The sequence below is a fragment of the Pristis pectinata genome, chromosome 32 (genome assembly GCF_009764475.1).
Source record: "Pristis pectinata isolate sPriPec2 chromosome 32, sPriPec2.1.pri, whole genome shotgun sequence".
NCBI lineage: Eukaryota > Metazoa > Chordata > Chondrichthyes > Rhinopristiformes > Pristidae > Pristis > Pristis pectinata.
The window spans coordinates 14,344,199-14,359,507 of NC_067436.1; the positions used below are offsets into that span (position 1 = coordinate 14,344,199).

At 43.9% G+C, this 15,309-nt stretch overlaps 1 protein-coding gene across 2 annotated transcripts in view; it reads right to left on the reverse strand.

Moving 5' to 3' along the window:
- The window catches only part of LOC127585332 (protein lava lamp-like), a 77,982-nt gene that overhangs the window by 4,452 nt on the left and 58,221 nt on the right, over nt 1-15,309 (reverse strand). For both annotated transcript variants that reach the window (XM_052042715.1, XM_052042714.1), the window contains exons 23-26: nt 9,699-9,797; nt 7,936-8,052; nt 1,644-1,799; nt 62-122 (exon numbers count right to left, since the gene is read on the reverse strand). In XM_052042715.1, coding sequence (XP_051898675.1) covers nt 62-122; nt 1,644-1,799; nt 7,936-8,052; nt 9,699-9,797 — 433 coding nt within the window. The remainder of the gene's footprint in view (nt 1-61; nt 123-1,643; nt 1,800-7,935; nt 8,053-9,698; nt 9,798-15,309) is intronic.

Below are 15,309 nucleotides of genomic sequence, written 5' to 3' on the forward strand. Positions count from 1 at the left end.
GAGCCTCAGAACGACGGGGTTGTGCGCCTGAAAACAATGGCAGAGATCAGAGCAGCTTTACCTTTCATCAGATCTTCATTCTTGTGTTTCAGTGATTCCATTTCACAAGCCATTGCAGCCATCTAAAGTGAAAGCAAGGAGCATGTTTACCAAGCTGCCACTTCGTTAAGACATGGACATTAATTTTCTAAAGGACAGAACACAGAACAGTACAGCCCTTTGGCCCATGATGTCTGTGCTGAACACGATGCCAAACTAATCTAATACCTTCAGCCTGCACATGGTCCATATCCCTCTATTCTCTGCATATTCATGTGTCTATCTAAAAGCCTCTTGAATGCCACTACCATATCTGCTTCCATTACCAGCTCTGGCAGCATGTTCCAGGCATTTACCACTCTCTGTCTAAAAAAACTTCTCCTTTAAACTTTCCCCTTCTCACCTTAAAGCTATGACCTCTGGTATAAGATGTTTCTACCCTGGGAAAAAGATTCTGACTGTCCACTCTATCTATGCCTCTCATAATTTGATAAACTTCTATCAGGTCTCCCCTCAGCCCTCGACAATTACGAGAAAAAAGTCAAAGGTTGATCTAACCTCTCTTTATAGCTAATACCCTCTAACTCAGGCAGCATCCTGGTGAATCTCTTCTGAACCCTGTCCAAATCCTCCACATCCATCCTGTAATGGGGTGACCGGAACTGCACACAATATTCCAAGTGCGGCCTGACCAAAGTTTTATGCAACTACAACGTGAAGAGGTCTTAGATTTTCTCCAAAGGAAACTAAAGGTGGTGGAAACAGAACCAAACAACACTTTCAAAAGGAAACTGGATGAGCTGAATTAAGAACAGTTTATTCTTGAGCCCTACAAAATAAGAATTTGCAGTTGCCAATCCCACAGCTAGACGTTCAGCTTTGCTGTTTCCTGATTACACCATTGAAGAACCGTGTGACATTTGAGTCTGTTTCAGAACATAGAACATATAACACTACAGCACAGTACAGGCCCTTCGGCCCACAACGTTGTGCTGACATCTTATCCTGCTCAAAGATCTATCTAACCCTTCCCTCCCACAGAACCCCCTATTTTTCTATCATTCATGTGTCTATCTAAGAGTCTCTTAAATGTCCCTAATGTATCTGCCCCCACAACCTCTACCGGCAGTGTGTTCCATGCACCCACCACTCTCTGTAAAAAAACTTACCCCTGACATCCCCCTTACACCCTCCTCCAATCACCTTAAAATTATGTCCCTTCGTTAGCCATTGTCACACTGGGAAAAGGTCTCTGACTGTCCACTCGATCTATACCTCTTATCATCTTGTACACCTCTATCAAGTTACCTCTCCTCCTCCTCCTCTCCAAAGAGAAAAGCCCTAGCACGCTCAACCTATCGTCATAAGGCATGCTCTCCAATCCTGGTAAATCTCCTCTGCACCCTCTCTAAAGCTTCCACATCCTTCCTATAATGAGGCAACCAGAATCCTGTTCTGTTGCCCTCCCCCCCACTTTAGCCACCTCATTGCTTCATTAAAAATGGAAGTTAGAAAATTTTCACACTAAGCTTTCGCGCAGTGCTGGAATAGCAAGATTCAACTTTGGTGCTCCGATGTCGCATTTCAAAGAATATTGCAGTCACCTTTTGTCTTTTAACATGTAACTGGTGCTGCAGCCGATGCATTTCCTCCTCCAGCTTCTGAAAGTTCTGACATGCAACATGGTCCTTCAACCTCTCGTTCTGCTCCTCCAAACTCTGTTGCTGCTCCTCCTGGGATTTCAACATCTCTCCCACATTCTGCCACAAGCAAAAAGCGGCAGGTTAGTCCGTGAAAAAAGACTTGCATTTTCATAGCACCTTTCACATCACTTTCAGCACCAGAAAGCCAATCCAATGCCTTTGAAGTACAGGAAAGAAAATTTATAAAAGAAGACCTGCTGAGGTCGAGAATCTGAAACAAAAACATAAAAATGCTGGAAACTCTCAGAAGGTCAGGCTGTGTGTGAGGAGAGAGAAAATCAGTTAATGCTTCAGATCCTGGACCCTTCATCAGAACAATACAAAAAGCACTGGAGGAACTCAGCAGGTCAGGCAGCATCTGTGGAGGGAAGTGGACAGTCAACAAATGGACAAACTGCCGGAGAAACCCAGTGGGTCAAGCAGCATGTGTGTCATAGAGTCATGGAATCATAGAGTCATACAGCACAGAAACAGGCCCTTCAGCCCAACTGGTCCATGCTGACCGAGATGCCCATCTAAGCTAATCCCATTTGCCCGCGTTTGCCCCTTAACCTTCCAAACCTTTTGGTCCATATACCTGTCCAAATGACTTCTAAAGATTGTTAAAAAGTTGTTAAAAGGTTGTTTCGCAAGGTCTCGACTAGAAACATCAACTATTCCTTTGCCTCCACATATGCTGCTTGACCTGCTGAGTTCCTCCAGCAGGTTGTTTTGTTTTCTTGCTCCATATTCCAGCATCTGCAGTCTTTTATGTCGCAATTTTCCAAGCTGCCTTTATTAAGTTTTGTAACCGGAGAATATAAAGAACACAAGAGTCACGGAGTCACTCAGCATGGAAACAGGCCCTTCGGCCCACTAAGTCCATACACACCATCAGACATCCATTTACACTGATCCCAATATTCTCCCCACATCCAACTTCCCTCTGATTCTCCCACTCACTTACACTTGGGGGAATTTACAGCAGCAAATTAACCTAGCAACCCACAGGTGTTTGGGATGTGGGAGGAAACTGGAGCAGTCTGGGGAAACCCATGTGGATAAATGGTAACACGCAAACTCCCCACAGACAGCACCAGAAGTCAGGACTGAACCCAGGTTACTGGATACGTGAAGAGGCAGCCGTACCAGCTGCACCACTGTGCTGTTGTACTATGTAATAAATCGCTTGCCTTTCCATGTGGCTCTGGCTCAATACCTTGAACCCTTCCAGTGTCAATTCTCCAAACAATTGTATCTCTTCCCGAGAAAGCCTTGGACACAATTTAACCTTCTGTCCTATTATCCAATTATATTGCCCAAAAGACAAGAATCTATAAAAAAAACAACAGAAACTTCAGGAAAATAAAACTTGTAATGCAATCAGTCTTGCTGTGTCCCTGTACTAACCCTAACAGCTCTCACACTAGTTCACCAGTTCAGATGAAGGGTCTTTGGAGAGAAGGAGGAGGAGAGGTGATTTGATAGAGGTGTACAAGATGACAAGAGGTATAGATCAAGTGGACAGTCAGAGACTTTTTCCCAGGGTGACAATGGCTAACACGAGGGGACATCATTTTTAGGTGATTGGAGGAAGGTATATGGGAGGCTATGTGGAAAGGAAGGGTTAGATAGATCTTAGAGCAGGATAAAATGTTGGCACAACATTGTGGGCTGAAGGCCCTGTACTGTGCTGTAGTGTTCTATGTTTTATGAAACATCGACTGTCCATTTCCCTCCACAGATGCTGCCTGACCCGCTGAGTCCCTCCAGTGCTTTTTGTGTTGCACCAGATTCCAGCATCTGCACTCATGTCTCCCTTCATCAGAACTCTTTGTCTGACGAAGGGTCCCAGACCCGAAACATTAACTATGTTAGAAGTACCTAATTTGTTCTCAGTCATCAAATGGGCAAAACAATTTAGCACATTACTTTGAAACTGTGCATCACACATTGCTTGACATCACTGCCAGGTTTCCAACTCATATTTACACAGAGTACATAGCGTATGTTCATGAATTCAGTCTGCATGTTCACAATGGAACCCATCACATTTTAGAACATAGAACATAGAACACTACAGCACAGTACAGGCCCTTCAGCCCACAATGTTGTGCCGACGTTTTATCCTGCTCTAAGATCTATCTAACCCTTCCCTCCCACGTAGCCCCCTATTTTATAATCATGTTTTAGCTAAAATTCAGTCTCACAGCCTACAAAATCAAGGTGCTAGACAGATGAATTTCTAGCCCTATCAATGTTGATAGTGGGAAGAATATTCATCAAAGAAATGCAACAGGACTGTGACTCAGGCTTGTTTTAATGTCACATCTAAACTGGCAACCCCAACTGTGCAACACTCTCTCAGTACTCCACTGGAGTTCCAGCTTAGAATTTCATCCACAAGACTTGAACTCTGAGTCAGTATTACCATTGAGCCAACACTTAGAGTTTAACACTTTGCAAGCCATTGTACTTCAAGCATTAGTGTCGAAAGAAAGAATAGAGAAAAAACAAATGCTTTGCCCCTCCAGTCAGAGTTGGGTCAGGGTGAAGGATTGGAGAAATGCAAATTTTAGGCTGGATAGGAAGCATTGAAAGGATGATCTTAGCGAAGGATCTATGATGATCGATGGGTCATCCAGAACATTAAGCTAATTGCTCAGAGAAGTACAAGAGGAGGCATGAATATGAAAGGAATGGGAGGGGTGCAGATGATAAACAGGAAGAGGACATTTAGTATAAATTGGCATCAAGATCAGCACAACACCGTGGGCCGAATGGCCTGTCCCGCGCTGTACTGTTCTATGTTCGATGTTCTAAGAACACTGGCCAAACTAGTTACTTGATACTGTTACGGACTCAGTGAATGTCCTTTTAGATAACTTGGCTAAAAGTGAATTTGGCCATGCCACTGTGACGTATCTTGGTTATGTTGTAGGTCAAGGCAAGCAAGCTCCTGTTCAGGCAAAAGTTCAAGCAATATCTGAGTTCCCTATTCCCACAGGTACAAGGACTGTTAGAAGATTTTTGGGAATGGTTGGATATTATCGAAAATTTTGTAAAAATTTTGCTGATATTGCTCTTCCCCTAACTAATCTTCTGAAGAAGGGAGTAAAGTTTGTTTGGACAGATTCTTGTCAAGAAGCATTTGAGAAGCTGAAAGCCATTTTATGCTACCATCCTGTGCTCAAATCACCTGACTTTGAAAAGCCATTTTCATTAGCAGTAGATGCCAGTGATGAAGCTGCAGGAGCTGTGTTGTTGCAGAAGGGTGACCTTGATGATATTGACCATCCTGTAGCTTATTTTTCAAAGAAATTTAATGAGCATCAAAAGAATTATTCCACCACAGAGAAAGAATTACTGTCGCTTGTTTTAGCCTTGCAACATTTCAGTGTATATGTTTGCACCGCTCAGAAACCATTGACTGTGTATACAGATCATAACCCATTGGTGTTTCTGAGCCGAGTCAAAAACAAGAACAGAAGGCTGTTAAACTGGAGTTTAATTTTGCAAGAGTTTGATCTCATGATAACTCACATTAAAGGCAAAGATAATGTGATTGCTGATTGTCTTTCCCGATGTTAAATGGGAAACATGTATCTGTACTAATCTGATAGTCTGTAGTTGTGTAGAATGATAATTATTAACATTACTAACTGTATGCGCAGTTAAATTTTTCTTGGGAAAAATTTTTTTTAGGTGGGAGGTATTACGGACTCAGTGAATGTCCCTTTAAGATAAAGAGTATGTGTGTATTTGTGTGTGTGGCGTGCTTACGTCAATAGAAGATAAAGGACGTAATGACGTTGTGGAAGAAGAAGAAGAGAGAGAGAAGGGAGAGAGACACCAGCCTGCTAGTTTTCTCTATCGATGGATGAGAAACAATAACTGTGTCTGCCACTGAAATCCATGTATGGAAGTTGGAAGTAATCCGGTGGAGTTCACTTTGTTGCTGACCTGTAGAAGGAAACAGGTATTTGTGCGTGGACGACCACGATTCGGATGCTTTTCGGGGTGAGGAAGTCACTACCGAGTAAACACTGAAGTGTCGCTTGGGTTCCATCGTGGAACATTTGGATTTTGTATTTACTCTCTCTCTGTTTCTCTACGTATACGTCTTATCTTCAGACAATGGTGGTTGTTGAAGAAGCCCTTGCTCATGTTTCACCTTATGGCTTGCGGAACTGAACTTTAAGAACCATTCCTGAACTTGGAGTTTGGGACTTTGCCACACACACCCCCGAAGAGTTTAGTTTTTGGGGTTAACGTTCAAGGTTTAACATTTTTGAATTCTAACATACTAACATTTTTACTTTTATTTTTCGTATTATCATAAATAGTGATTAATAAAATAGTTTTTAACACTGAATCATGCTCAGCGTGTTTCTTTTGTTGCTGGTTCGTGACAATACCAGGAGGTTATCTTTATAGAACATAGAACAGTACAGCACAGGAATGGGCCCTTCGGCCCACAGATGTTGTGCTCAACTAATTAAGCTAATCACACCTAATATCTTCTGGCTGCACATGGTCATTTCCCTCCATACTCATGTGCCTATCTAACAGCCTCTTAAAAACCTCTATCGTAGCTGCCTCCACCACCACCCCTGGCAGCACATTCCAGACACCCACCTATGCGGACAGTACTCACTGCCGGGACTGGAGTCTAGTGGTGGAGGAAAAGCCCTGGAAACAGATGCAGTGTTTTTGGCGTGTGGACTAGCTCTCAGTTGATTGGCTAAATGGCTTTGCTCAACAATAATACCATTAATGTCGTAAATTCATTCTAAATCATTTTACCAACAAAAATAAATTGATAGAACTTGGAACATAGAACATTACAGCACAGTACAGGCCCCTCGGCCCACAATGTTGTGCCGACATTTTATCCTGCTCTAAGATCTATCTAACCCTTACCTCCCACGTAGCCCCCCATTTCTCTGTCATTCATGTGTCTATTTAAGAATCTCTTAAATGTCCCTAATGTATCTGCCCCCACAACCTCTGCCAGCAGTGCGTTCCACACACCCACCACTGCCTCTGTAAAAAACTTACCCTGACATCCCCCTTATACCTTCCTCCAATCCCCTTAAAATTATGTCCGTTCATGTTAGCCATTGTCGCCCTGGGAAAAAGTCTCTGACCGTCTACTCGATCTATGCCTCTTATCATCTTGTGCACCTCTATCAAGTCACCTCTCATCCTCCTTCTCTCCAAAGAGAAAAGCCCGAGCTCATTCAAACTATCCTCATAAGACATGCTCTCCAATCCAGGCAACATCCGGATACCATGATACAGGAGATACGTAGAAAATTACAATAACTTTTTGTGGAAGGGTAGAGTTTAAGGTGCCTCAAAGGAAGAGGGGTGGAGAGGTTTAGGAAGCAAATTCCGAGAACTTGGGATCTTGGCAGCTGAAGGCAGCACCAATGATGGAGCAAGCAGGGAAGCTCAAAAGGCTGGAATTAGAGCACAAGGATCTTGGAGGATTACGGCGATGGAGGAGATGACGGCCGCTATAAATTTATTTGGAAACAAATATTTTAGAATCAAGACATTGTTTATCTGAGAACCAATGAGTACAAGGGCAATGGGCAAACACTTCGGGGTCTAGTGACCTTGCACCACATATCTCAGCAGGATCTGACACTTTCAGGGGAGGAGGAAAGTCTATATGAGTATTAGAGTCAGAGAGTCATAGCGTTATACAGCACGGAAACAGGCCTGTTGGACCAACTCATCCATGCTGGCCAAGGTATCTACCCAGGCTAGTCCCATTTGCCTGTATTTGGCACATATCAGAGTCACAATTTGCGGGAAGCTTAGGCAATTCACTTCAGTGAGGATCCCTATTCAACAACAACCCAGCAAGGGCAATCACGGAGTTTCGTGAACCTATTAAATGAACAAAAGTCCTGAGACAATGAGCAACTGTCTGGAGCCAACGTCATACTGTAACTCAACCCTGCTGTCCTACTTTTCAGAGGGAAACTGAGACCATTCATCGAGTCCTTGGAGACTTTGCTTAGCTGAACTACTATTCATTTTATTCTGCTGAAGAATGCTTGCTCATCCCCTTCCAAACTCTCTGGTTCCATTACTATGGAAGCGAGATTTTTTTTAAAGAATTAATTTAATCAGAATGATTGCCTGTTTGAAAATGAAGGGCAGTGCTCCCATAAGACAGATCATTATGGAACATACTTACCTGGACAAGGTGTGACCTGGGGGTCCAGTATTCAAGAGAAGTCTCGCTTTTCCTGTCTTCTGGTAGGTTGTTATAGGCTTTTGTCAATTCATTTTGCTCTTTTGCCAAGGTAGCCAGCTGTTGAAATAGCAGGAAAGTTATCATAACTTTCTTTGCATAATGACTTCTTTAGTATTGATGCAAGAGTGAAGCTCTTTAAAACTCTATGCCATCTATTGTTCAATGGGAATATAAAAAGACCATTGAATGGTCGACCAATTACATGTGGGTTCTAAAGGAAATAAGTTTTAATAGCAAAGGGGTGACCGTTTGGCCCATAGTGTGTGTACTATAAATAAATCTATTTCTCTGAAAAGATGTAGTCGCTGCCTCTACAGCTCCTGAGGCAAAACAGTGTAGAGGGCAGGCACGGTAGTGTAGCAGTTAGCATGACGCTATTATAACACCGGCGACCTGGGTTCAATTCCAGCCACTGTCTGTAAGGAGTTGGTACGTTCTCCCCGTGTCTGTGTGGGTTTCCTCCGGGTGCTCCAGTTTCCTCCCGCATTCCAAAGACGTACGGGTTAGGAAGTTGTGGGCATGCTATGTTGGTGCCTGAAGCGTGGCGACACTAGCGGGCTGCCCCCAAAACACTCTACGCAAAAGATGAATTTCACTGTGTTTTGATGTACGTGTGACTAATAAAGAAGTCTTATCTTAAAATATTCTCCACATCCAAAACACTCAAGAGAAAAGAAATTTCTGCCTACCTCCCTCCTCAACATCTCTAAAACTGGTCACACCACCACCTACAGAAATGCTCTATTCCAACAGATCCCATTGAAATTCTTTGTAATCTAAAAAACTATGTTCTCATTCCTAGAATGGAATGGGTACCATCTCTTAACCTCTCTTGAAGGCTTCAGGTTCCACCTGTGCCATCAAACTGGAGTAACGTTTATTTTTTTTTCATAAGATTGTTTTGAAAGCTTTATCGAGCCTAGAATCAATATGTTTATTTCCAAAATCTTATGGATTCATTGAAAAGACAAACTCTTGCTTCTGATATACAACATAAGAAATAGAAGCAATAGTAGGACATTCAGCCCTTGGCTCCTGCTCTTCCATTCAATAAGGGATGATCTTTAAGCTCAGTGTCACTTTCCTGCACTAACCCCATACTCCTTGATTCTGAGGGTCTTTAACCTGAAAAGTTAACTATTTCTCTATCTGTTGATGTTGCCTGACCTGCTGAGTGTTTCCAGCATTTTCTGTTTTTTTTTTAAGTCAACATATTGTTGGTTGATCACTTTGGGCAATGGTTAGGTTTAGGCCCAGCTACCTGTTCAGATTGTTGATGTAACCGCTTCCCCCACTCCTCTCTCAGGTGGACATAAAAGTTCCCATAACACCATTGATGGAAGAAGAAAGTGGAGGCACTATGGGAATGCAAGTTGTTCCTTTCATAACTGCTTATTACTCAGAGGTGACATCTTCAATCACCAATCTCCTGATCAAGGAACGCCCTCTCGGCGTTACTTTGGCTTGCTACCCCTCTCTTGTCCTCCCTTCTTTGTCTACTCTCCCTCCATTCCCTACCCCTTGGTCTCCACTTCCCTTCTGGAAGATATTCAGAGGGTATCAACTACTCTAGGCGTAATGAAGCAATGCAAGTTATCATCAAATAACATTAATGGAATGAGCAAGCCCAAAGCTGCTCGAGGCATAGTTAATGTAATACAAACAAAAATTATCAGCCTGGCTACATTTCCAAGATGTCCCACCTGTTCTGACATTAGCTCACTACGTCTGCTGAAGTCGATGTTCTCTCCTTCAAGAGTCTGAGTGAACCGCTGTTCAAGGCTCACGGTCTCTTCTAGCCCCTGAAAAAACAGAAGACCTTCTTTATATCACACTCATTAACTACTTCTTTAAAATCTGTCAGACAAACTCTGTGTGGGCCGAGTTCTAAGTTGTCACTGTAGACAAGGACATATGAGACAGGAGTGGGCAATATGGTCCATCAAGACAGACCCTCTGTCTCACCACCATCTTCCTGGCCATTTCCCTTGGTGTTGAAGCATCATTCAGTCTCAGTCACGTGTGTGAGGAGTGAAGAGTCCAGGCTGTTCATCGCTTTTACACTTACATAAACTCCTGAGCCTATGAAGTTGTTTCTATACAGCTAAATAATCCAGACAAAATGGGTGACTAAAGCTTTGACCCAGTTAAAAGCAGAGTCTACCATCAGCTCCCCCACCCTCAGTGCAGTGATGTACCTGTTCACTGGCACGACCAGGATTCATCGTCTGCCACTGGGTGGCTTGTTGGCTATTTCAGGTCATCCACAGTGGTGGGGGCCAACATCATGAATAGGCTGCACCAAGTGAAGGTGGATGATTTGCCAGCTATGCCTGAACCAACTGGTTCACGAATGAAGGACATTGATGAACCAGTTGGACTTCTGTGGCAACTTGGTATTTTTGTGTTCACCATTACTGAAACCTGTTTTTAAATTACAGAGATAATTAATTAACCAAATTAGTGGGATTTGAACTTGTGTTTCCCAGTCTTTGGTGTAAGGCTATGAATGCCAGCCAAATGATTTAACTACTCTTCTACCATATTCCATTCATAATAGAGTCATACAGCACAGAAACAGTCCCTTCGGCCCACTATTCCCCTGCTGCCCATTGAATCTATCTACACTAAGCTTGCAAATTACAATTTTGCTTGCTGCTGGTCATGGCGCAAACATTCTGATTTAAAAACAGAACTAAAAATAAGCAGGTACTGTAGGTTGTAATATTTATTCGAATAGTTGATCAAAATTTATTGAAAGAGGGAAAAGTACAAGTTTGCAGATGCTGGACATGAAATAGAAACAGGAAATGCAGGTGAGGCAGCATCAGGTGGAGAGAAAACAAGGTAATATTCACTCTCCACATTTACTGAAAAGTGTAAGGTTTTTGTTTCCAATGTTCTAGGTTCAAAAACTGCTCAATTTAAAATGTTTACTTCTGTACGTTTTACTACCACGATGTACTTAAGTCTTAATGATCTGTCTGGATAGCAGCAAACAAAAGCTCTTCATTGTATCTCAGTACATGTGACAATAATAAACCAATTCCAATTCACCCATATTAGGTCTGCAGCACTCTATGCCATATGTTATACAGTAGTGTAGCGGTTAGCGTAACACTTTACAGCTCCAGCGACCAGGGTTCAATTCCAGCTGCTGTCTTTAAGGAGTTTGTATGTTCCCCCCATGTCTGCGTGGGTTTCCTCCGGGTGCTCTGGTTTCCTCCCACAATCCAAAGACGTATGGGTTAGGAAGCTGTGGGCATGCTATGTTGGCGCCAGAAGCGTGGCGACACTTGTGGGCTGCCCCCAGAACACTCTATGCAAAAAAGATGCATTTCACTGTGTGTTTCAATGTACATGTGACTAATAAAGATATCTTATCTTATCTTCATGTCCTTGTCTAGATGTTTCTTAAATGTCACAAGTGTATTCATGTAGCCTCAGTGAAGACTGCTGACTAACTGAGTTCACCAGAGGGCAGGAAGAGACATTGCACCCAAGCCTGATCCAAGTTGACATGGAAATGCAAGTTCTTTCTGGGGTTTGTTTAGACAGGTTCACTCCAGGTGACGGCAGGTTTCCATTCCTGTGAACTGCGTAACCCGGACAGTTTGGCAAATCGGAAATGCGGCTGCAAACCAAGTTCCTACCCGGCAGAAGGTGCCGGCAGCCGCGCAGCAGCCGGCAAATCCATCCCGCCGGTTTCCCAGATGTTTGTTTGTATGTACACGTATTCATAACCTGTAGTGGTTGTCAGCCAGTGGTTAAGGGACATTGGGAAGGAGACCCTAAATGGGCATTTTGGTCAGGGACAAGGCAGGCTGTGAAGGGCAGCTATGTGGCTGGGTGTTTTAGCTGGAGGTAAGGCACATTGTGAAGAAAGGCTTCGCTCTTTCTCTGGGTGCTTCACAGTTGCCCATTTAGGCAAGTGGTAAAATTAGAAATATTCTCCACTCTCCATACCACTGTCTGAAAAATTCAACAATAATTCAAGCAAACAAAACTGTAAAACCAAAGCCAAAGAAAATTCAACTAGAAACATCCCAACATACGTAGTGCTGCCAGATATCGACTTTGCACTGAACAATTAGAATTAGATGTGGCTGAGTCGCTGACTGGATACTTTGGGTCACTTGATGTGCTGCATGTAAATCACTGATAAACTTTCAGTTTCCACAAGCAGCCACTACAGCTTTAATTGCCCCAGTGACTCACTGGATAAAAGGATTATTACTTGCAGCACTGAATCATACTGACAGAAAAGTGCCTACTTCAATCCTTGATCGAAATGGACTTGGCTCTCTACACCCAGAGGCCATATCAATGGTTCATGGCCCAGAATCTGCAAGAACTGTGGGAAAGGAATATGGTGGATCCTGTGGGATAATTGTTCATGTGGAACAGACCATCAAAGTCATTTGGCAGAACACCTCATTGCCAGAACTCCCAAACAAGCACCAGGGCCTCCCTCAGCTGGCAGAGAGAGGGGCTGTCCTCATCAGGTGCCTCCAACACAGTCAGAGTCTCACTCCCAATGCATGTTGGTCTCGAGATGGCTGCAGTGAAGATGAGATGATCACCCACATCCTTGTGGACTGTCTGTTAGCCAAGGGCTGGAAGAGTCAGGTCGAGTTTATTGTCATGTGCACAAGTACAATGAGGTACAGATACAGTGAAGAATTTGCTTGCAGCATCACCGGCACATAGGTACAGACAACACACAGAAGATAAATTATACAAGGTAGTGAAGAGAGAGAGAAATAAAGACTGGACAAAAACAAGACCTTAGTGCAAAAAAGACAAAATCAGAGACAAGTCCATGGTAGTGCGAGAGGTAGTCCGTAGTGTTCCGTTGCTGAGGTAGGGTTAGGGTTGTGCAGGTCAGTTCAAGAACCTGATGGTTGTGGGAAAGTAGCTGTTCCTGAACCTGGTGGTGTGGGGCTTCAGGCTTCTGTATCTCCTGCCTGACGGTAGCAGCAAGAAGAGGGCATAACCCGGATGGTGGTGATTCTTGATGATAGATGCCACCTTCTTGAGGCAGATGCTGTCAATGGTGAAGAGGGCTGTGCCTGTGATGGACCGGGCTTGTGTCCACTACTCCCTGCAGCAATGGTCCTTTTTGAGATCTGCCTGAGCAGCTGTGTAACAGAGACGTCTGATCTACCTGTAGTCCCAGGGATGCATACTGAGACAAACATCAACTGCTGCTGGTCTGAAGTTTGTTGGTCTTCCAGTGTAAAGTAATGCCATAAGTGAATGCTGCCAACTGGGCCATTCCAAGGTGCAGGAGTGCATGCTGAGGGATACACTGAAGCTTGGGGCAAAGACTTTGTGGGGAAGGACCACAGTCTAGGGCCTTAGACACTGAGGGGCTGGGTCCTGTGTGACAGCCTCTCAGATACTTCATGGATATATTGTTTAGAGAAAACAAGAGTGATGTTGATGCATGGTAATAGAATCTATCCATGACATGGTAGAATGAATGTCAGAAGTATTGATTTTATTTCCTGTGTATATCATGAATAAAGTATATTTTTGCACTAATAAGAGGAATCTGGCTCTTGCAGGGGATTCCAGTCAGTCTCTATACCTGGGCGGCATCACCATCTTTTAATCATGACTACTGTCAGTCCGTAGATTGATCAGCATTTGTGACCAGCGTAAACTGTCCTCAGGGGCCAGAGTCAGTTGCAACAAGAGTGAGGCCACATTCTTTGGCAACTGGTCCGACTGCCCCTCAGTTCCTTTCACCATGAGATCGGATTACCCGACAAGTGCAGGGAATCTTGTTCGGCAGCTGGGGTACCCAATGGGAACTGGCCAGGGTGAATAGCCAAAGTGAAACAGAAGCTGGGATTGTGGGAGCAGTGCTCCCCCTCGATTGCAGGGAAGAACCTAACCAATGGAGTGAGCTGCTCTTGATACAGCTGTATGTGGCGCAGCTGTGGCCCATTCCCTGCTCCTGTGCCGTACCCATCGCCCAACCTCTCTTCCATTTCATCTGGAGATCCACGAATGCAGGAACACCATCTACAGGTCTCCAGAGAAGTGGGGAGGGATGGTGTTGGAGATGCCTGATGTCCCCTCTATGTGTGGCTGCATCAAGATGTGTGTAGAGCCTGAGTACGTGTCACCATGTGCTGAGGATCTTCTTGCCCTGGGCATTGCAAAGGATGTTGGAATATTCAAAACCACCTGCCCCTCATACAAAGACTTCTATGGATAAACACCTTTGACAAGTCGATCAGGCAGTGGTCTGCACACAATGGCCTCTATGCCCTTCAGAAGCAGACGGTGGATTCAGTTAGAAGGTTCCGTGAGCAGACTTTCAAAGTCATTTGGCAAAATGCCTCATCACCAGAACTCTCAAACAGATATCGGGATCTTGCTTGGTTGGATATGAGAAGGGTCCTCCCTGTCAGATCCTTTATACAGAGCCGGGCTCTCAGTCCCACTGCCCTTGAAGTGGCTGTGTTGCAAGTAAGACATACATCCACCTCCTCATGGACTCTGTGCTTGCCAAGGATAGGAAAGGGATGGGGTGATCTTTGTCGAGGTTGATGGCATGTAGCTGTGTTACACAAGACTCTGTGCTTTGCGGGCTGCTCCCAGGGTTGCACGTGGAAACAAAGCAAGATCAGAGAAAGAAAATACAACAAAGTGGAGCTGGTGATATTTTAAAAAGGTTTGAGTTGTGTGTGATCAAGAAATGTGTTGATTGCAGCCAAAGTCACCCCAATTTCTGCCTTTGTATATTTGTGTAAATAATTTATTTCATAAATAGTATATAATTTTGCAAAAATTATGTGATCCTGGGAGAAAATACCACTCAGTGATCCATTGCTCGATAACTGTGTCGTTATCAGTTAACGGTGAAAGAACATCGTCAGCACAGCAAAACATCACAAGGCTTCTCAAATCACACGGGTACAGCTTTGCAGCAGCAAGTGGGGAATAGTGAGAAGGCTGAAGAGACAAATTTTTGGAAGGTGATTATGGCAAAGATGATGATATCCAGAAAAAAGGGAAAGCAAAATGGGCTGAGGATTTGCAGGGGAAAGTGCTAAGGGTCTGGTTGCTTTTTTCACCCATAGGATTGACTGTCATTGTCAAAGCTAGGCTTGAGTAGCTGGTGAGCAGTTTTCTTGAACTACACGACCCCATTTGCTCGTCCAGCCATTTCAGTTAAGAGTCAACCACATAAAGGCAGCACAGTGGTGCAGCTATATTACAGCTACTGCCTCACTGCTCTAGTGACCCTGGTTCAGTCCTGACCTGAGCTGTCCCTGTGGAGTTTGCCCATTCTCCCGA